This window comes from Hoplias malabaricus, chromosome 12 (assembly GCF_029633855.1).
Source record: "Hoplias malabaricus isolate fHopMal1 chromosome 12, fHopMal1.hap1, whole genome shotgun sequence".
Lineage (NCBI taxonomy): Eukaryota > Metazoa > Chordata > Actinopteri > Characiformes > Erythrinidae > Hoplias > Hoplias malabaricus.
This window is the reverse complement of record NC_089811.1, coordinates 28,377,047-28,399,214: the sequence shown is the minus strand read 5'-3', so window position 1 is coordinate 28,399,214 and position 22,168 is coordinate 28,377,047. Positions and strand designations below refer to the sequence as shown.

At 39.5% G+C, this 22,168-nt stretch overlaps 3 protein-coding genes across 6 annotated transcripts; 2 read left to right on the top strand and 1 right to left on the bottom strand.

Annotated features, from left to right (window-relative positions):
- Positions 1–5,621: 5,621 nt before the first annotated feature.
- ska3 (spindle and kinetochore associated complex subunit 3) lies at positions 5,622–12,605 on the top strand. Of its 3 annotated transcripts, none has more exons than XM_066641279.1 (12): positions 5,622–5,640; positions 6,306–6,433; positions 7,780–7,844; positions 7,986–8,157; positions 8,321–8,786; positions 9,208–9,290; positions 10,020–10,207; positions 10,416–10,586; positions 10,681–10,857; positions 11,176–11,273; positions 12,082–12,212; positions 12,347–12,605. In XM_066641279.1, exons 2-12 carry the CDS (start codon positions 6,322–6,324, stop codon positions 12,511–12,513), a joined length of 1,830 nt encoding a protein of 609 aa, XP_066497376.1. In that variant the 5' UTR covers positions 5,622–5,640; positions 6,306–6,321; the 3' UTR covers positions 12,514–12,605. The 3 variants fall into 3 exon arrangements, with proteins under 3 accessions (XP_066497376.1, XP_066497373.1, XP_066497374.1); XM_066641276.1 differs by lacking the exon at positions 5,622–5,640 and adding an exon at positions 5,969–6,035; XM_066641277.1 differs by lacking the exon at positions 5,622–5,640 and adding an exon at positions 6,058–6,163.
- Positions 12,606–12,844: 239 nt separating this feature from the next.
- sap18 (Sin3A-associated protein) lies at positions 12,845–16,601 on the bottom strand. Its single transcript, XM_066641280.1, has 4 exons — positions 16,384–16,601; positions 15,920–16,029; positions 15,254–15,376; positions 12,845–13,386 (listed from the first exon to the last, which is right to left on the bottom strand). The coding sequence occupies exons 1-4, from the start codon at positions 16,453–16,455 to the stop codon at positions 13,230–13,232; spliced, it is 462 nt and encodes a 153-aa protein (XP_066497377.1). The 5' UTR covers positions 16,456–16,601; the 3' UTR covers positions 12,845–13,229.
- Positions 16,602–17,255: 654 nt separating this feature from the next.
- Positions 17,256–20,869, top strand: LOC136663961 (uncharacterized). Of its 2 annotated transcripts, XM_066640940.1 has the most exons (3): positions 17,256–17,336; positions 17,486–17,841; positions 18,084–20,869. In XM_066640940.1, exons 2-3 carry the CDS (start codon positions 17,664–17,666, stop codon positions 19,463–19,465), a joined length of 1,560 nt encoding a protein of 519 aa, XP_066497037.1. In that variant the 5' UTR covers positions 17,256–17,336; positions 17,486–17,663; the 3' UTR covers positions 19,466–20,869. The 2 variants fall into 2 exon arrangements, with proteins under 2 accessions (XP_066497037.1, XP_066497036.1); XM_066640939.1 differs by lacking the exon at positions 17,256–17,336 and having other exon boundaries at positions 17,373–17,841.
- The last annotated feature ends 1,299 nt before the right edge of the window (positions 20,870–22,168 follow it).

The window sequence follows — 22,168 nt, the reverse complement described above, 5'->3', positions numbered from 1 at the left end:
TTGCTTACTACAAGCAAAGGCTAGAGAAGGCTGCTTTCTACTAATTTACCAGCTCTAGCTTTACAAGTGGCTTAGATAAAACTCAAAATCATCTTTAGTAGGTACATGTGGTTCTAGAATATGCAATGCAGGTGTCCACACCTCTATCTCCACTTTATGGAGAAGCAAACCTGCCAAAATTAAAAATAAATTAATTAATCAATAAAAGTGAAATTAAAGAAAGAAAGAAAAGAATTGAGCAATATAAAAAAACTAAACAAATAAATTACTTAATATGGGGGGGCGGCACGGTGGTGCAGCAGGTAGTGTCGCAGTCACACAGCTCCAGGGGCCTGGAGGTTGTGGGTTCGATTCCCGCTCCGGGTGACTGTCTGTGAGGAGTTGGTGTGTTCTCCCCGTGTCCGCGTGGGTTTCCTCTGGGTGCTCCGGTTTCCTCCCACAGTCCAAAAACACATGTTGCAGGTGGATTGGCGACTCGAAAGTGTCCATAGGTATGTGTGTCTGTGTTGCCCTGTGAAGGACTGGTGTCCCCTCCAGGGTGTATTCCCGCCTTGCGCCCGATGATTCCGGTAGGCTCTGGACCCCCCGTGACCCTAAAATTGGAAAAGCGGTTACGGATGGATGGATGGACTTAATATGGGTCATATAACCAAAAACAATAATATAATTAATAATGTACTTTATTCGTATATTTATGCATTTTTTTTATTTTGTGAATTTATTTATTACTCACTTTATTTATTTCTGTATTATTTGCTACTTTTATTAATTCCTACATTATATTTATACATTTATTTTTAAATAATCTTTTCCTGTATTTATATTTTCAACATTTGTTTGATTTACTTATTCATTTATGTTATATATGCTATTGAAGGGGGCATGTTTTCACCTTCAGGCTTAGCAATCAAGTCCAGAATATTCTAATAGAGTGTCCGAGAGCACAAATGTAGGGGCGAAGTTTGGCGATGGATCTGCTCAGAGAAGCAGTTGCTTGTCTCACTGAAATTGAGCAATGTATGTTAAGTGTGATGCCACGCCATTTCAAAGTTCCAGTCATGCCTTCGGTCCTTTGTCATACATTCATAAATATGTGTTTACTGTTTGAATAAAGCTGAATGCCTTATGTCTCAGTTTAGGAGTTCGGAAAAAATGAATAAATTCAACGTTAATTGAAGCACTTTTTGTATATTCGCAGCTTATTTTGCACATTCACAACTGCCGGGTGGAGTGACTGTGCTGCACCATCTCTGGGAGCAGATGTGCTGTGCCTCCCACAGCCCTGTCTCTGGGAGGAGAGAATCCACATAGGGAGAGCAGTGTCTCTTGCAACTTCATTCCTGGAGCAGCAGAGCTACATAGAAAGAGATGTGTCTCCAGTGGCTCCATTTCTGGGAGCAGAATAACCACGGGGAAAGAGCTGTTTCTCCCACACTGTCAGTCCTGGTGTTCCATCGAGTTGTGCTATGGGAATATTAAGGCCTCCATTACTATACCACTGATGGAGCAAGACATGTAGAGTTGATCTATGGCATCGGGCAACAATAAATCAATAAGAATGTTTAGACTCAGTGATATCATTGATGGACAGTCTCCTTATAATCATATAAGAGCAAGGAAATACGGAAAAAAATAAATGGGTAAATAATGAATGCAAAAAATTCATAGTTATAGAAATAAAAGAATAAATAAAAAAGTAACCAATCTATTGCTCCCCTGCAGCTCAAAAGCTTCTCCTAACATGTTGATGGGATTGGCCTTATGTTTATAACATAAGAAACCTTGGCTGTCTGAATCTACTCATTGGAGCAATAGAGTTTCAAAGTGGGAAATGCTCAATCATGGTGCTGATGGTTTATTGTGTTTATGATATGTTTTTTTATGGAAAAAGGTCCTGCATTAATAATTTATTAGGATCTAACCTGACGAATGCAGTTGTGGTTGAACGAAAAATTAATTACATAAATAAATAAATGAATAAATTAAAAAAATAACAATTTTAAATATAGCCGCAAGCGACAATTCCCGGGGTCCAAGCTGGTATTCGCTGGTAGGAGAACAATGTGCTAGCATATGAGCTGTCCTGAGATAGTAGGGGCTTTTGGGGAAGTTTGTGTAGTGTTTGTAAGGTGTTCTATGCATATGAGCTGTCCTGAGATAGTAGGGGCTTTTGGGGAAGTTTGTGTAGTGTTTGTAACGTGTTCTATGCATATGAGCTGTCCTGAGATAGTAGGGGCTTTTGGGGAAGTTTGTGTAGTGTTTGTAACGTGTTCTATGCATATGAGCTGTCCTGAGATAGTAGGGGCTTTTGGGGAAGTTTGTGTAGTGTTTGTAAGGTGTTCTATGCATATGAGCTGTCCTGAGATAGTAGGGGCTTTTGGGGAAGTTTGTGTAGTGTTTGTAACGTGTTCTATGCATATGAGCTGTCCTGAGATAGTAGGGGCTTTTGGGGAAGTTTGTGTAGTGTTTGTAACGTGTTCTATGCATATGAGCTGTCCTGAGATAGTAGGGGCTTTTGGGGAAGTTTGTGTAGTGTTTGTAACGTGTTCTATGCATATGAGCTGTCCTGAGATAGTAGGGGCTTTTGGGGAAGTTTGTGTAGTGTTTGTAAGGTATTCTATGCATATGAGCTGTCCTGAGATAATAGGGGCTTTTGGGGAAGTTTGTGTAGTGTTTGTAAGGTGTTCTATGCATATGAGCTGTCCTGAGATTGTAGGGGCTTTTGGGGAAGTTTGTGTAGTGTTTGTAAGGTGTTCTATGCATAAGAGCTGTCCTGAGATAATAGGGGCTTTTGGGGAAGTTTGTGTAGTGTTTATAAGGTGTTCCATGCTGTTCTGGCATCTCTTTGGAGGTGTAGCATGAGATGGAGGAGTAGCGGATGACAGAGAAAGCATAGAGCACAGAAGTCACTCTGGAGTTGCACTCTGGTTTCTCACCCTAATGTTCAGGACCCCCAAACAGCAGATATGATGTGGAGTAGCTTGTACTCGAGTCAGTCATCAGTTGACAGAAGACACTCTCTGCTGGCAGTGTTTGGTTGTGGACTATTCTCTGTCCAGCAGTGTTGCTGAGGGATTTAAAATGCCAACACCTGAGTCATACCTGCTGTAGGGAGGTATGGGTGTCCAGACCACTGAAGAGCAGGGTGAAAGCGAGCAGTCTTTGCAGAGCAGGAGCGTAGCATATGACAGTTCCCGATACAGGAGCCACACTTGAATATAGATTTTGTAGTGCTTTAAAATGTGATCCTTGGTGCTCTGGATTGTAAGAAGAAGGGGTAGTAGATGAGTGGGTGAATTTCTGGTCTGCAGGCAGGTGAACATGGGGCTTGGGTTACAGAGACAGCACAGAGCACAGAACTGACTCTGGAATTTCACCTTGGATTCTGACCCAATGTTCAGGACATCCACAAAATATATTTAATGTGGGTGGTGGACAATTCTCAGCACTGCAGTGACACTGACATTGTGGTGATAGGTCAGTGTGTGTAGTGCTCTTATGAGTGGATAAGACACAGCAGTGCTGCTAGAGATTTTAACACCTGTGTCAACTCACTGTCCACACTGAGATGCATGTATTTAATTGGTCAAACTTATAAATTCAGACACAGTTGCTCATACATTCTCAGCATTGTATTTTGACATTGTGATGCTATGTCAGTGTTTATTGTGCTCTCATGAGTGGATCAGACAGAACAGTGCTGCTGGATAATTTTAAAACCTGTTTCCACTCACTGCCTACACAGTTACACACACATACTCTGTTGGTCCACATTATAGATAAAAAGGCAGAGACAGTAGGTCATACATTTGCAGCATATCTGCTTTGTAGGTGTCCTGACCATTGAAGAACATGTGAAAGGGAGCAATGAAAGTATGCAGAGCAAGAGGTGCACCCCTGCTTTACTTTCTGTAAAGTGCTCCTTCGGCCAGTGGAGCTGAAAACTTGGACACTAAAACAAAAATAAGGAACCAGTCATGATGTTATTGTTGATTTGTTTAGATATGCTTTCAATTGTCTCTGTCCTCTGGCCCTCTCTGACTGGCAGGGGGGAGAGGAGGGGGAGAGGTGACAGTTTGTGTGTGAGAAGGAGAGGGAGGGGCTGAGGGTATAGTGAGTCTGCAGGTGTGGGTATAAATGAGATATAACGGACATATATTTGATCAAGAACTAGTCCTTGGATCAAAACCCAATATAGACATATGTGGTATCATGAGAATCGTAAGAACCTGAACTTTAGTTATTATCAAAAAAATGTGGAACTTTCATTACTGTGTGATTGCAGCCTCTGCTTAAATAGAGATGTGCAGCTTGCCGTTGAAACATCACATAAAAACAGCTGTAACTCAAAAATGCTTTAGGCATATGTTATGAAAATGCACAAGGTCCTTTTCCATGATGTTCAGAATATATCTATCTCATTGTGCTGGTACTGCATCTCTAGGTGGCGGTGTAATCAATTAATAACCTGTGCAACCAGTTTCTGTCTAATTGTAGCGCCCCCTTTCTGTGCAATGTGGTCACATTTGGCACACTACTTCAGAGTAATGACGTACATATGTGTACCAAGTTGTGTTTGATTTAGGTGAAGTTTGTTGTAGTTATAGCTCAAAGAGTGCATCGAGCCCCGCCCATGCATATTTGTTAAATAACTGCCACAACAGCGTGTCAAAGGTTCTACATTTTTTTGATAATTACTTACCTACAGTCTATACAGACTTCAAAAATACCAGTTGTTTATTGATAAGACAAATTTCCAGGGAGGAGTGCGAAAAGCTCCATTTTCACATACCTGACTATTGTGGATAAAGTATACATTTTTTGACAATAGTTGTAATTGCAAAGTTGTAAGGCAATTTGCAGAGTATGAAATAAAGCAAACTGCTTGTCAATATGTTTATATTTCGCTGAGATATTCCATATTTGCATGTTGAAAATTTGAATTGCGCCCCCTAGTGGCTATCATTATGAAACTTTTTATGTGCTCAGGAAGTGGGGCCATGGACATACCATGCAAGTGTCATGATGATAGGACCTTGTTAAGGTCATGAAACAGCTGCTGAAATTTGATTGGCCGATGGCAGACATGTTTTTTCGAATATGACATCATCGTCATATAATCTGAGTCAGCTCATCACACACTACATGAATACCAAGCGGCATGTCAATGGGACAATCCTGTGAAGCGTAACAAATTTTTTGTTGTTATAGCGCCCCCTAAGCTTGCAGTTGCACAACCAAGTACTCATGTCTTCCAGCCCTTATAGGGATCAAGCATGTGAAGTATTGTAACATTCGGAGAAAGCGTTTGCGAGTTATAGCTGTATTTGTCTGATTTTTGGAACGCGAGCTCTACCCCTGTATTTGGGCGGAGTCTGGAAGCAAAGCAGTGATGAAATTCCAACTTTTTTTGGATAATTATTAAAGTTCAGGTTCTTAGGATTCTGCTGATACCACAGATGTCCATATTGGGTACATTTCCAGAGACTAGTTCCCGCTCAAAAATTTGTGCGATTTTACATATTATGCAAATTAGCTCAAAATCTAAGTAGGCGGAGCTTATGGGTTCTTGAGGCTTTTTTGTAGGGTCTGACCTGAGGAATCAGGGAAAAAAAGAATTTCGTCTCTACGCCACACGGGGTAGGAGATATAGGGAGCGACGCGTTCCGCGTCGCTATAGCGCCACCATCAGGCTGATTGGGTTGATTCTTTGCGCCTGAGTAGCGGGAGGGTTTACTACCAGTTGACCAAATGACAAGTCTGTAGGGCCTACGGTTTGGGCTGCCCATCGCGTTTCATCGGAGAAAAAGAAGAAAAAAAAAAAGCGGAAAAAACGGAACAAAAACAATAGGGCTCCAGCACTTGCAGTGCTTGGACCCCTAAAAATCACAACAGGATTTCCCTGCTAAGCTTACCGTCTACAAACTTTTGGACAAATAATATACTAAGCCCACAGCGGATTGGTCAACTCAAAACGACATTTCCGCCAAAAACAAGGAAGCGCGAAATTTGAAAACCCTCCTGAAGTGTAGACGGTAAAGCGGCGAAATCTTAATTTGATATCAATCTTAACCATAAATCAGTTTCTCTATAGAAGTCAAATATTATTCATGGCAGTGTTTATTGCATATCACAGTTTTGGCTGTCCGCCGTGTTTATTATTGTTAGTATTATTTGCGCTAACGTTGACGTTTCTAGAAATGTCCGTAAACACCTGGAAAACGTGAACTGATAAAGGTGCTGTGGTTGGATGTGTTATTATATTACGTTTTAGAGTTTTTAACCGTTTTGTCCTCTGGATGTAGGTGATAACTGGCTGTAATGGACTCCTCGGCCCGTTTTTTCGCCAAGCTGCGGAGATTGTCTCTGCGTTTAGAGACGGAGAGCGCGGCCCTGGAGCTCAGAGCCGGCCAGAAGCCCAGCGAGGAGGACGGTACTGCTCACATTCTCAGTTACATGCTGATTTTTACACCAATAGATCTTTGCAAGACTCTTTACACCTGACAGAACGTAGCTAACTACTCCAGCTTAAGTAATAATCCGAGAGTTTTTTCCCTTCTGAAAAATAAAGACAAAGACTGTAGCCTGTCTCGGTCGTATTAGCGTTTTCATTGTAGAATCAAATGCGAAAGATTTCAGCAGTTTAGCACAACATTTTTTCTACTCTTGTGACCGAATCTGTGAAAGTTATTCATTCACAGACTTTGTACAAATGTCAGCAATTTTATAATTTAATTCATTATCACTCACTATTGCTTTAGAATGTAAGAGACTACAAACACACAACGTGTTCTTTTATCTCATATTATTTACCTTGTATATAGGGTAAATAATCTAAGTGTGCTGAACCTTCACTCTGAGAGAGTAACATTTTTTGTGAGATACTATTTTATTGCCACTGTCTGAATTATTTCTCTGTTTAATTTTAAGGATTGAGAAATTACTTATTTTTTAAAATATGTATTTCATATTCAGTAATGTTTCTGCAACTCTGAAACTCTGAAGCTAAAACTCAAATACACCCTATGTAGTGCACTGTGGGGGTCATAAAATCATTTTCTTCACTTACAAAATGTATTTTATACTGAATTGTAAAACAATAATAAAATAGTGTAAAACCTGCGATAAGATTCACATCTTCTGGATAATGGATAATGGCTCCCACCCTCTTTATCACATGGTAATGAGACACAGGAGCACGTTCAGTGCAAGACTCATTCAGCCAAAATGCACTACAGAGCGCCACAGGAGGTCATTCCTACCAGTGGCTACCAGACTTTATAACTCCACACTTAAAGCACGACACCTTTCACATGTACAGTAATAACAATAGAACAAATTTTTTTAATTATGAGTGTAACAACTCAAATGTGCAATACTCTTACTGCTGTATACAGTATATCTGTATTTATTATTATAGATGTGTACATATTGTAAATTTCCTTTTGTGTTAAATTTTTTGTTAGAGTGTTTATTCTTTTACAACTGGTTGCTACTGTAATAATTGCAATTTCCCCCTGGGATCAAGAAAGTATTCTGATTCTGATTCTTGTAGAAGTTGTTTTAGATGTCATATTTGGGAAGTGCACCATATAGGAGTATTGCACTATTTGGAACACAGTCCAAGCCTCTACTGACTGATACATTTGAGTGGAACAGGGCTCTGTTTACAAACATGATACAGATAAATGGGTGAGGATCCCTCACATGTCTTTCATGCATATTTTGCATTATTCATTGCCATTTATCTACTTTTTTTTTTTTTTAAACTTTGTTTAGACTACATGGAGTGTGCAGCACTCCGAGCACTTCATGAACTACACTCCGAGGTCAGAGGACTTAAGGTAAGTGACTGGGGACTATTTTGGTCATTTTACTCTAATCAAAGAGCTTAATGGAGTCCTCCAAGTTGACCATTTTAGAAACTGAAATTAATCATGTATCTGCCGTTTCTGTCATAACCTTACAGTTTTCCATGTTTGCAGAAGCAAATTCAAGGCCAGGTGACTTCTCAAGAGGGTGGGAGTGTTGAGCTGAGGAGCTTTATTAAAGCTTGCATGGTACTAAAACAGAGGACTACAGAAGATGTAGAAAGAATTAGGAGACACTATGAAAAATATGGGTACATACCACGAAATGCCTTACAGAATATTTCAGGTACAGTTTTAGTATTTGCTTTAATTTTAGTTCATAATCTTTACAAAACATGCACAAAATGGATACTTTGTGTAAATGTATTAATTTTTTTTATTTCTTTCTTGGCCTCTTCATCAGTTCTTACTGTGTCCTTTTGTGTTTTATGGTTTACCTTGATTTCTAGAGGTGAGTGGTCAGGCTGAAGCAGAAGCCAGGCTGGTTTTAGAGGAACAGACGGGGAGACGGCCAGCTCAGGAGGTCGTAGGAGATGGAGAGGAGGAGATTGAAGAATTATCTCAGGAACCTGAAACACCTGAGAAGATGCCTCTTCCAGCTGTTGACGAAATGCGTACTCCGCAGCTTGCTGATTTTGGCCTATCTGCACTCCACCTGCAGTTGGTTCTTGGCAATGCAGAACCTTCTCATCAATCAGCCCCTCTCCCAGCTGTGGCTCTGTCCCCACCACCATATCTCATCTCCATGGATCCCTCCCAGCCAAAGACCCCCAGGTGCTCTCTTGTTATGGACGAGAATGCTCCTACTCCTAGACTGGAAGACTTTGGCATCACAGAGCACACAATGTGCTTAAATAATGATTTCACCATGGACTTGTTCCGAAAGAAACCACCAAGGGACAGGCAGCATTGCAGGTATATGCACAGCAACAGAATAATGGGCATCAAAGAAGTTGTGAGGGACAGACATAATTGATTAATGGTGCTCTTTATTACACCCTAACAACGCAACTTGCCATACACCAACCTCAACTCCACATATAGATACATTATATAACATAACATATATATAATTATAACACGTAACATTTACAAAGTGCACATATGTTTTTTAACACCCCAAACAGAGCTCAAACAATGTCCCAGCTGTACAAGGGGCAGAGTGATGTAAATATGGCTGCTGTCCCAAGCCCCTGATAGGATCAGAGCCCAGCAGTTCATGGCCACTGTCACAGTAGCCTAATAAAATATGTTTATGACAATGAGTACTAGTACTCATTTAGTACTAGTTGTTGTGAGCTGTAGTAGTAAAATATTGATTTTGCCTTTTTAAAAGTGCAACAGAAGACACTTCTCAGACATCACCTCGGAACCTTTCTACTCCACCAGCTTGTGAACCTCAAGAGAAGTTTACTGATGGTAAGAAATAAATGACAGGATAAGAATAAAGAATAAGAATAAATAAATGAAAAAATACACCACACATGTTAATGTCTTTATTTCAGCTGAACAGGAATCAGTATTTTTTTCTATTACCCAGCTGTAACTGAAATACCTAATTTCTGGTGTTTACTGACCTATTAAAGGGGACATTCCACCTTAAGTAATACAAAACAGCCAGTTTAATTTTACCCATCTATAGAGCAGGAATAGAGCAATATCCTCCTTTCTCTCTCTGTTATCTAAAAAAACCCACAAAACTCCAGATGCCTTAGCTCTGTCGAGAGCAGAGTGAGAGAAAGCCTATTTGATAAATATGTAACATTGCCTTTTAAATTGCATAGAGATATGACAGCTGTTACAATTTTGTAATTCATTTGAATTCTTCCATAGATATTGTACTTGTAATGGTCATTTTAAATACATATATTTCATAATTATTTTAATGTAATATATTTGCAATAGTATTTGCTCCTTCAGCTTGATGCAATTTTGCAGATCTGTACCTGCGCAGGTCACCCTCTAGTGGGCAAAACTGAATTTGGGAATGTTTTAAAAAATTTCATTTTAATCATGTTTTGACTGATCTCGTGATATAATGTATGTTTTTATACATTAAGAAAATATTCATTTTAATTTCAATAAACATTTTCCTAACTTATATTGTTCCATTTACTATGTTTCTTCTTTTGTTGTTTGGTTGAGCAGAGAGTATGGAATCCCCCGAATTGCCTGCCTTTTGTACTCTAGATCTTAAGATCAATAAACCTTTGGTTCCACCCTCTGCTCTGCCAAGCAATCCTCACTCTCCTCCTTGCCTCAGTAATACAGCAATGACACCTGAGCTTCCAAAGTTTGAGACACCTTTCATCAGCAAGCTCATAAGTGCAAGAAAGGTATGTGTCACCCACATTTTAAAATTCAATGACTCAGTAGTATGGAGTAAGAGTGTAGTATATAGGATTGGACAATGAGCACAGCATAAACAATGTGTAAAGTGAGTGTTAATTTTGTGTGATGACTTCATCTGTGTTTATAGATCTACAAGTGTTCTCTCATCATGATGACTATGATGCTGCATCTGATTAAATGTACCTTTCACAGGAGACGAAGCAAGATGGTTTTGCCAGGTCACCTAATAGTGTGTCCAGTACTTCAGTATGCCCACCAGTTACAGACTCATCATCTGATATACCAGCCAGCTTTTATGAGAATAAAGAAGCCACTCCTGAAATGCCAAAACTACAGTCTATTTTTGGTCGCTCTTTACCATGTGTAAGTAGTTACAGTCTACGTAAGCAAACCTATATTTAAAAAAAAATAAATAAAAATATTGAGTTCATACCATGATTATCTTCATGGAATGTAGATGTGGGGAGGTAATCGTTCTGGAATTACTGAGCCTCCACCCCCTGTGCTGCAAAACAACGATGACCAGACAGAGGACTGGTGTCTAGCCACTCCCCGTGTCCGGATGGACTTCCAAGAAGAGCCACGAACACCAGAGATGCCAGACATGAGTTCCATCACACAGGATATCCTTAAAGTAAGATGTTACCATTTCTATTCTGACACAAGGAGCAGATTTAGATATGAGATTATTGCACAATTTGATTTAGCAAAGAAATTACTCCCAGGTTTTAGCTGCCTTGGCACTGACCATGTCAAAAAAATGCAAAATACTTCCCAATTTCCTACATGGATATATTTATATACAATGATTATATAACAATTAATAGATGTTAATCTTATACAAGTTCAAACATTTGTTAGTGTGTATTTATGTGTATTAAATTAATTTGTTGTGAACTACTTTAAACATGCATGCACACATGCTGATTAATGAATGTATTTATTTCTTCAGCTTGTTTCTCAAGGTAATTGTAAAACACCCTCTACTACATCAATACAGCAGAACTTGAAAGCTAGTATGCAGACTTCGGCACCAGGGAAGGAGAATAGGTAAGACATGTCTGTCACACTGAACTTGGTCTTCATTTTCATTCAATAATAGTCTCGCTGTATCCATTCATTCTGCAGAACTGCTTCAGCTGACAAATTTATTTTAACAGTTGTACTGAACATTACCTGGATTTCATCCTGTCAACCCTTTAGTACAAAGTCTGGGAAATGTATGCCTGAGCCCATGTATAATTAGAGCCTGTCATGTTATGGAGGATTCACAATGAATTCATGTTGTGTCTCCTGCACACGCTACAAAGATTCCGCCCCATCCCTAAATCACACACATTTTCCAGGTGTGAGAATTTATCTGACAGAAAACCTCTCCATCTGTACACTGTGTGAAAGAGCAAATCATGAAAGCGAATGGGCTTGATTTTATGGACCATTTCCAGGTTTCATATTTGAAAATAGCTTAGGACCAGTAGGTAACATTTGGTAGGTTTGCTCTTAGGTACATGCTACAGCTGCAGAGTGTAATTCACATTTACAGAACTGTTCTGAAATCGCATGGGACGGAGGTGTTAATATATGTGCATAAGTGTTCACCCAATATACGTACATGTTGAGTCACAGGACACCATTTTATCTGAATACCCCAGCAAGCAATGGGGAGGGGGTGTATTTTTAAGCTGGAATATGGCTGTCACCTTGAAAGTTGCCATATTGGATCAACAAAGTTCTTTCCAAGGGTAAGATAGTCATGTAGCATATCAAAGAAATGTGTCCTGCTACTTTTGACTCACCTTGTCTATGCATATGCATGTAAAATATTAGTGGTTTTGTCTTTTTTTTTTTTTTTGAACAGAGCAAAGGTTCTCGCTCACGTGTCACAGAAAGAGTTTAATGGACTGGCTTCTTACATGAAACAGATCCCACTTACCAGTCTGAACCATGCAATCGATAAAATCAACCTCACTGTGGAAGATCGATACAGAGGTTAGTGAAAACTCAGCCTGCACAACACAATTCCCATTAACATTTAACCTCTACTAACCATTCTCTCCTGAAGTGTTATTATTCTAGTGTGTTAAAAAAAACATAAATATGTTCAATGTTGACCTGTGTGACAGATGGTGACCCTAACTGTGAAGTGTTTCATATGGAGGATCTGAGGAAAATATTGGAAGTTGGGCCTCAGGCTCCAATGTATATCCTGTCTCTTGTTGAGTTAAAAATGTTGGAGAACCTGCAGGGTTTTGGGAGAAATGCAACTTTCAAAGTCATGACAAAAACATGAAAGTAAGACTTTTTAACAATACTGTTATCTTCGGTCTAAATCTGTGCATATTTTTTAATAAAGATCAAATGTAATGCTACTTGTGTACAAACTGTAATTTGTTTATTACTGGTTTTGTCTGGCAAACATTAGAAGCATAATCCATGACTTCATAAAGTGTTTTCCCATTCACATTTAAGTAGTGCTTAAAATACAGCTTCAAGTATGTACCAAGTTTGAGAAACAAACGGATTCCAAAAACTGAAAGGGAAACACCTTCAAGACTTAAAGCACAAAGAAACTAATAAGCTAAAACTGAATAGAAAATAATAAGATGCCTGTGTAACTTTACTACTGCATTATAGGAACAAAGACATTTTTGTATATACTGAATTTTAGATTTCAATAAACTTTCTACAAATTTGCCAAGATGTTTGAACCATTAACATGTCATGAGGTTTAAACCTAAATGTAGCTAGGACTCCATTGTAAGATCAGTGTCCTTGAATCAAGAATACTGTACAGGCATCTATAGCTAGATAAACCACAAGACAATTATTATGGAAAACATTTATTTGCTAATAATTGTACATGGTGGGAATTAGTCATGAGAACTCAAAACAATGTATTTGGAATTTGTTTTTGTTTTTTAAAAAAAAAGCTGTTAAAAAAAACCTCAAAAGCAAAATGCAGTCATACGATATCACACAGGAACCAGGGTTCTACATTGGGCACCGTCAGTAGGGTCTCATACGGCCTGGCGGAGGATGAGCACGGTTAGGAGGAGTGATGGCGATGTCAAGATAGTCTCCAATCTGAAAGCGCTGAGATTGCAGGGTCATGGAGTCATCTGCACCCTTATGACCAGAAATAGTGTTTCCAATTTCTTTAACTCTAAAACAACAAAAGGAGATGATCAGTGTGTGTTTATTTGCAGACATTGCCTGTGTGTAGAACAAGACATTCTTTCACCTGATTTCCTTGGCTTTTACATAAACTGGTTGCCATCAAGATTCGCATGCTCACCTGTTCTGCCAAAACAGACAGTTTGTAGATGACCTGTTTGGGTACCCAGGCCTATACGTCCTGTACTTAAATGTGTTGCCTCCACAGATTAAAATTATTGTTCCAGCAGATGCTCAATCAAACTTATATATGGAGAATTGCACCAAATCAACACACTAAACTCATGTTCCACAAAAACTGTACAGCAATAGTTTGATGTGTAGGGTGTATTATCCTGCTGGGTGTGACGACCGCCATTAGGGAAAACCGTTGCCAGTAAGGGTTGTGATTGGTAAATGTTTTGTTGGTTGTATGTGACATACACAAGAACGCCAGGTACAAAGTGTTTCTTTCTCCATTGTTCAGAAGTGATATTTTCTTATTGGGCTGGATTTATCTGGCTAAACCTAAGGGGGGGGGTCCTGCTTTGTATTATACCCCTCTTGTTGTCATTCATTGCTCCATGATTCAATTCTGATGCTCATGTTACCAATGTAGTTATTTTGAGTCAGCAGGGACATTGTGACTGTTTTTGGCTATGGAGCCTCATGCATAGTAAGCTTCAATGCGTCGTGTTCTAAATTTCAATGAAAGTCAGCATTAACTCTCCACTGTAAATTTGTAACACTCTTCTATATGATTGAACCCAGATGACTTAGCTTTTGCTCCCTTTGAGCACCACAAAGCCGACCATTTACCATTAGAGTTTTAGGTAGTATTTGTAATATCTTTGATCAGAGGCGATTGCTCCAAGACTGCAATTGAAGCTCAGCTTCCCCTAAAATGTCAAAAAATAAGCGATCAAATATATACTGTTGTGTGTACATGTCAGTGAATAAATATGCACTACAACGCGCTCAACTTTTGTTCAGAATCAGCTTCCTATCACTGGTAAAGACGCGGCTTTCCTCTCAATTATTCCCGCAGTTTCACAGTGCTTTAAAACAGTGTAGATAGCGAAGCAGCAAAGTGCAGCGAAACAAGACGAGTCATTGGATAAATGCTGGGCTTTGTCCCGCCCATCAGACGCTCAGCGTCTCTGGGGGTCTATGGGGCAGTGGGCTGGCCTGGACACTCAGCTTCTGCATAATGATTGGATGATCTGTCTGAGGCTGAATCCCTTTTTGATTGACAGCGAAATGAGTGAATCAGCGATCCTTTGGTGTAAAGACCAAGACCATTCTGTTCTGAGTTGAACCGGAGACTTTCTTAAACCTCTTAGTGGCATTTTCTTTGTTAAAAACGACTAGTGACAAATCGAGCTTCTATTTCTGGTGGGTTTTTTGTAGCTGCTTGTGTTTGGAGACTGACTTCCATCACTCTTTCTGACTTCTATCGCAGTTTCTGTCCAGCGGGTGCTGCCTGGAAAAGACGCCTTGTTGGTACGACAGGGTCACAGATCATTTTCTTGAAAAGGAACGGAGGGATTTTTGGAGTTTACGTATAAATAAACCGACATTTTATGATGTAGGCCACTGTCTTTGATCCAGGCATCTAGCCATCACAATCTAGCCCTTGTCAAACTTGCTCAGATCTAAAGCACTAAAATATTTACTTGCAGCCCAATTTATCCCACCCTTGAAAAGGTGCCACTAGCAAGATAATCAATGATTTTAAAGTTTCATAAGGTTTGCATACCTTACATGAACTAAGCATATGTGAGGCCATGAGTTAAATGTTAAGTGTTATTTAAAAAAAAAAAAAAAAAAAAAAAGAGCCAAAGTAAATGTGTGTGGACAGGGAGCCTCTGTTTTACCTGTAGCCTTGCCATTTAGGGTCTGGATACACAATAGCAAAGCCAAAGTGTGTGCCTTTTTTTCGAGCCTCAGGATAAACCTCCTTAACCAGACTGGTCAGTTCTCTCAGGGTGGCGTCCATCCTGTTACACAAAAAAACAGCACATATGGATGCCACGTCAAAAAAAAATCTAAAATAAAAAAAAATATTTAAAGGATTTAACTTCCCCATCATCACATTATTTAACAAAGGACCAAACAACTCCACTGGAGGATGCCATTAGTGACTCAATTTAGCAGCAAGCAAAACAACACAGTAGAAACTCACATAAGGATATTAAATATATAAGATATACAGAGCATAGTAAAAAAACTGCACATTGCCTAGACATGAATACAGTTAGTACTTTACTACAAATGGACTAAAATGCAAAACACAATTGGATCACGAAAAAAAGCCAACTATAGATGCAAGAGCAATGAACTGTGCAATGATAAACTTCAGAAAGAGGCAAAAATATAAAAATACACTAATTTCCTATATGTGCAATTAAAAAAACAAAAAGACATTATACTGAGGAAATTAATTTATTAACTGAAGAGACCATTAAGTTTTACTAAGAATTTATTAAGTCGGGAAACCCTTTCAGGCTCCATGCACTACTTTAATAGTAGCGTGTCATTACCAGGTGTAAATCTGGAGTTCACTGGACGGCACGTTTCCTCTGGCGAACTCCTCCATGCGGTGATGTCTGCCGTTGTTTGTGGTAAAAACTCTCAGCAGCAGCGGACAAGTCTGAAACAACACACACACAAAATCCGTTACAGCCAGAGACACCACAGGGCGAATCAGTTTGCTAATCTACGGCTGGCTGCGGCTAACCCCAGCTAAGCGAGTGGAGACTGGGAGAGTAAATCTAACCTCTGTCCAAACTCTCTGTGTACAAATGCGCTACACAATAACGGACACGCAGGTCGAGGGCAAAAGGAACACTGTTTCGACCGTGTTCCTAGCTACATTAATTCAGCCTCACGGAAACATGAGCGACTCCCATCTCCGCCAGTTTTCTTTCACTCTGTAAAAACAGGCTTCTGTCGATGGCTGAACAACTCCGACAGAAACCCAAGTAAACGGCACGTGGATCTCTACCTTCTCTCGGTCGACTGGCTTCTCCGGCTCCTTCTTGATCTCCTCCTGAGTGACTCTCGACTCCACGGCCATCGCGCTCCTGTTTTTCTATTAAAAACAAGCTGATTTAACCTCGTTTCTTTCTCACTCCTCCACCTTACAACAGGCTCCACCGCGGGGCGCTTGAGGATGATGTAACTGATATTGACTGAATACTCGACCAATCACAGCGCCCAAGACACGACCGACTGATGACGCAATAAGGAATCGTCATTTATTTATTTATTTGAAATGTACGGAGCCCTGCTGGTGACATCCCTTCAGAACCAATTAACTTCGGGAAATTATTTAAAACTGAATGAATGTCAACAGCAAGGATATGTGAAAAAGATTAATACGAATAAAAACGGTTATTGCACGTACATTTAAACTGAGAAAGAACACGAGATTTGTATTATAAATTTTTTTTACAACAGTCAGTGTATTTATAACGTTTCAGTTCTATTTTTAACTGTAAGCACATCGTGATGGTTGTGGTGAGAATTAAGGAATACATTTCACTGTTAGTTTATTCCAATTTTGAATGTGACCATTTTTTAATGTACTCAAATTACATGCATTACATAAAATCTTCCGCGTGAATATATTAAAAAATATATCAAAACCAGTTATATATTTACAAATTTAATTGCAGGAAATATTTAACACTCCAACCCTCCAGCATTCCTGCTGTGTCTGAGTGCCCCTTCATTGAGAAGGCAGAGAGAGAGAGAGAACAAGTTCAGTTTTATTGCCACAATGAGTTCGTTTTCTGAACACAGCAGAATAACGCATTTAAATTCGGTGGCAATATTTATGCGCGCTTTCAGACGGTGTCGTCACAGCCATACTCAGCCAATCAGGGCTCAGTAGCAGTGACGCTAGCAGCTACTGTCTAAAATTCCAATCTACAGAAGAAACCCAGAAAACCAAGTGTAAGTTTAAAAAAAATAATACGATTACTACTTTTCAGAATTAAAAGATTATCCAACAGAAATTTAGGTTAGCGTATTTTGCTTTCCGTTTTTAGCCAGTAGCTGTATTACCCTCGCTCATCGAGGACTTTCTGCTGGTCGCCCTCTAGCGTATCGTGGTCGTATTCTTGGTGAAGTGACAGAAACAAGAAGTGTCCAAGCTTCCCGTCTTCCCGCTCTGGTCCATGCATTTCTATGGCAGTTTCCCCCACCGCCATTTTGGGAGTCAGAATTTTAACAGAGGCTGTGGAAGGCTGAGGACGTGTTTAAACTCCACGTGTGTTTAGTATGGTTCACACGTGTGTGGTGGCGGGCTGTCGGAACCGGAGGACCCCCGGGACGCCGCTGTCCTTCTACAGATTCCCGCGGGATCCAGAGAGGAAACAGCGCTGGATTGCCGCTGTGAATCGTGAGGGATGGATGCCAAACGAGGGCAGCAGACTCTGCAGCACTCACTTCATTTCTGGTAAGGACTGACTACATGAAGAAAGTTAAGTATCATCCAAAGAATGTGATGGATTAGCCTTAATATTATAGCTTATATGAGCAGGATCCTGTCAGGAGTGGTGTCAGCATATTTATTAATTTATTTATTTATTCTTCTCTCTCTCTCTCTCTCTCTCTCTCTCTCTCTGTCTCTGTGTGTGTGTGCGTGTGTGATGAGCTTGCTCTTAACTCCCACCTTTCTGTTTCTCACCCATGTCACAGGCAGACAAGTAAAGAATCCTAGGTCTCCAGACTATGTTCCCTCCATTTTCAACTCTGCTCCATCCTCCCCAAACATCAAAGGAGAAAATGCATTTGAACCTTATGACAAGCAAGAGGCACAGGTGGAGGCAGCCAATGCGTTGCTGTTCCTCCAAGGCCAAGGACGCATGAACACAGATCTTAGCCATAACCATTGTCCAATAGATCCTGAGAGTGAAAGTGCAACCTCCTGTCTTAACAGTGATGATGATGATGATGATGATGAAGAGGTGGAAGAGTGTGGTGATGAAGAGGAGGAAGGAGTTTTATGTGACAGTGAAGACCAGAGCAAAGAATTGCCACTCAGAAACAGTTCAGTCAACTATGAGGCCAGTCTCGATGCCCTGAGGAAGGAGAACATGGAGCTGAAGGAGTCGTTAAAGAACATGTCTCTCACGGAAGCTTCTTTCAGGAATGATCCAGAAAAAGTTCAGTTCTATACAGGATTGCCAAACTATTTTGTGTTTGAAACTGTAATGTGGCTGCTTGTGCCCCACATGAAGGGGGACAAAAATGCAAAGCTTTCAAAGTTCCAGCAGTTACTTCTGACATTAATGAGACTTAGACTTGATCTTAGGAATCAGGACCTGGCTTACCGTTTTGGTGTTAAAGTTGCCACAGTAACCAGAACTATTCACAGAATTATTAACATAATGTTTAACACACTGGTACCCTCTGCTGTGTACTGGCCTTCTAGAGTGGAACTTCGGAAAAACCTTCCGGCTGCTGTGAAGTGTTCACACCCAGACTGTGCTGTGATTATAGACTGTTTCACTGTGTCCCTAGAAAAAGAAGTCAGTCTAGATGTGAATCAGCGAGGTACAACATCAGCAGCAGGGATACCCTCTCAATCACCCCACATGGATTTTGTCAGTGAGCTCAAATATGTCATTGGTCTTGCCCCCCAAGGTGTCGTCATGTTTGTCTCAAGGGGGTCGCCTGGTAATATTAGTGATAAGACTCTAGTACAGAGTTGTGGTATACTTTGTAAACTCCTTCCTGGGGATGTCGTACTAGCTGAGCAAGAGTTTGACATTGGGGACTTGGTAGGTGCTTGTCGAGCTGAGCTCAAAATAACTAGCCATTCTCATGGTGAGTTTGGACAAAGTGACAAGAACACAAAAGAACAGGCCTCACTGGTCGCTGCCGAAAGGGTGAATCTGTATAAGCATGTGGGGAGGGTGATACAAATGGTTAAGAAAAGATATTCTATGCTGACTGGACCAGTTGAGAGCCCTTTTACTGTCTTAGACCGTACCTCAAATGTGACAACTTTTGACAAGATAGTGCAGGTTGCCTGTGCCTTAAACAACTTGTGTATTTCAACTGTCCCACTAGAGTGATTGGTATTAAGGAACATGTAAAATACATGCATGATATTTAATGAGACGTAAGGGGTAATACTTAATAGGCATTTTTATATTTATTATAGTATTAATTCTTTTTTTTTCCCAATACATTTCAAACTTCATTCTTCTTTATACAAAGTTCAGTTGTTTCTATTCATGTTAGGTGTCTCACCATCATTTGACATTAGTTTAGGAAATGCTTATCTAATTTGTCATGGAATTTTATCTGAACTTCTCTGGATATCTAATCAAAAAGTTGGTGGTTCCATCAAAATTCCTGGAGAAGAATACTAATTTTTCAGCATCAGCAACCACATAATTGTCAGAGACAATATTCTCTGAGTAAAAAATGTATGCTCTTGCGTGTTTCTTTCCATGGACAACAAACAGAACAATGAACCATGAATATCACATTGAGACAAAAATTGAATTTGTAGTGGGTTTTATTTATATGCCGTTCATGCTTAGCTCTTCTATTGAAAGGTAACTTGCAGCACTTTTTAAATCTCCCCAAGGACCAACATATACATTATCACAAAGACGGGAATGGTTTGTAGCCCATCTAATTAGTACATTCATGTACCATCAATTTAATGTGGTATCTTTATCTGACATTATCTCTATGTTGTAGAACAAGCTCCTCAGCCCTAGCTCTCCACCCATTCTAGTGCCTTAGCCTCCATGAAGGCAATACAGTGGTGTCAAAACAAAGTTGGTTTTTCTTAGATATATGGTAGGTATTCTTCATCATGCTAAATGTCATCATGCTTTAGTCAAGAACCTTCAATAGCTACTGGTTATATATTGTTTTATCACAAATTTCCATTTTGTGTTAGTGCCATAAATGTACAGAAAATAAAATGCACTATAAGTTATTGTCATCATTATACCTTATATTAACATAGATAACCTGCATGCTGTATTTAGTTCCTCATGTAGAACATTTTTCATGTTTATGTGTTAACATATGCTGCTATTGGGCATTAAGCTTATATAAGCCATTTGAGGGTCCTTTACAATGTTTTGCGCTCTTCTGATGTGATAGCTATTGCTGCATTTGGCTATGTAATTGTACATGACTGCTGGTAAATTAGGTGCATTCAGATTTCATTAATCCTACACAGACATGTTATCTATTTTATATTGCCTGGAACTATTGCATATGTTGTGTAGATGATAATTGCACAGAATCTGCATTACTCAAAGTTATTAGTCTTTCTCTTTGTTGAGTTTCTTTAGAGATGTGTGCTTGTATGGAAATATTGCTATTCTCTTATGTAATGTAGCATCCTGTTAATTAAATATACCCTGTGCATATACATGCCTGGGTGTTTTTTCCTATGGCTTCTACACAGAAAATCTGTCACTGTGTTGGTAAACTCATGGGTACATATTTTGTACCTTCAGTTAGGGAAAATCTTTGTACCTCATTCACCTGATTTTAAAATTTCCCCCTTTTCTACTCCAGGACATATATTATGTTGCTTTATTTAACACAGTTCTTTCATGAAATTTTACAAATATTCACTTCTCATTCTGTAGAAGAAAATGCAATGTAGTTTTAGGCAACAAAACTGGAATTTAAAAGTACTGGTGGACCTTTAATTTTGTACCTGTACAGTCTTTTTTTTTTTTTAGAGTGTATGGAAATGTAAATTTTTTTGAACTTCTACTTAAGTATGTGAACACAGCTTTGAGAAGAAAATATTTATGTCAACAGGGTTCCTTTTAATGTTAAAATTCTCATGTCAGTGTAACAAGCTTTATAAAGTATAAAGCGCAAACAGCAAGAAGCAGGAGTATGAGATACTTCATTCAGATAATCACATGTGAAATACAATCAACTGATTTTGGTGGACCTACAGAAATTTAGAGCAGAAAACAAAGTAGATTTTTAATTGCTGATATAAAAGAAATAAAGTGATTAAACACCACAAAGGCAAGATTCACTTATGGAACAAGTGTAAGCTGCTTGTTGGATACACCCTACTACTGTGACTACTAATAATAATATAATTATTAGTATAATAAGTTTGGTTTGTATCATTCATTCATTCAGTCACTCATTATCTGTAACTGCTTATCCAGTTTAGGGTCACGGTGGGTCCAGAGCCTACCTGGAATCATTGGGCGCAAGGTGGGAATACACCCTGGAGGGGGCGCCAGTCCTTCACAGGGCAACACAGACACCTACAGACACTTTTGAGTCACCAATCCACCTACCAACGTGTGTTTTTGGACTGTGGGAGGAAACCGGAGCACCCGGAGGACACACCAACTCCTCACAGACAGTCACCCGGAGGACACACCAACTCCTAACAGACAGTCACCCGGAGCGGGAATCAAACCCACAACCTCCAGGCCCCTGGAGCTGTGTGACTGCGACACTACCTGCTGCGCCACCGAGCCGCCCTAGTTTGTATCAATGAAACAAAAATAAATTCCAGGAACTGCACAGTGTTCATAATGGTGAGGTCTAGTTATAAAAACAACAACAAAAAAGGAGTTTGTTCCTTTAGTATACAAAAGTGTTGTGAATTATTTCATTTGTGTCTTAAAAACAGTAATGATCCTGTAGAGTCAAAAGAAACTGATATATTTTTCAGATATATGTTCCGAATATTACAATCCTGAAATCAATTTATTATCAGGTTAAAAAACTGATAATTCCTGAAGATTTTTGGCCTTGGATTTACA

Coding starts and splice junctions, on each gene's coding strand:
- ska3 (XM_066641279.1), top strand. CDS start 6,322: ATGGACTCCTCGGCCCGTTTTTTCGCCAAGCTGCGGAGATTGTCTCTG. Junction 9,291..10,019: donor TCAAGAGAAGTTTACTGATG/GTAAGAAATAAA, acceptor TTGGTTGAGCAG/AGAGTATGGAATCCCCCGAA. Junction 11,274..12,081: donor GCACCAGGGAAGGAGAATAG/GTAAGACATGTC, acceptor TTTTTTGAACAG/AGCAAAGGTTCTCGCTCACG.
- sap18 (XM_066641280.1), bottom strand. CDS start 16,455: ATGGCCGTGGAGTCGAGAGTCACTCAGGAGGAGATCAAGAAGGAGCCG. Junction 15,377..15,919: donor GAACTCCAGATTTACACCTG/GTAATGACACGC, acceptor TTTGTGTAACAG/GATGGACGCCACCCTGAGAG. Junction 13,387..15,253: donor CCTAAATGGCAAGGCTACAG/GTAAAACAGAGG, acceptor TTGTTGTTTTAG/AGTTAAAGAAATTGGAAACA.
- LOC136663961 (XM_066640940.1), top strand. CDS start 17,664: ATGGTTCACACGTGTGTGGTGGCGGGCTGTCGGAACCGGAGGACCCCC. Junction 17,842..18,083: donor CAGCACTCACTTCATTTCTG/GTAAGGACTGAC, acceptor CCCATGTCACAG/GCAGACAAGTAAAGAATCCT.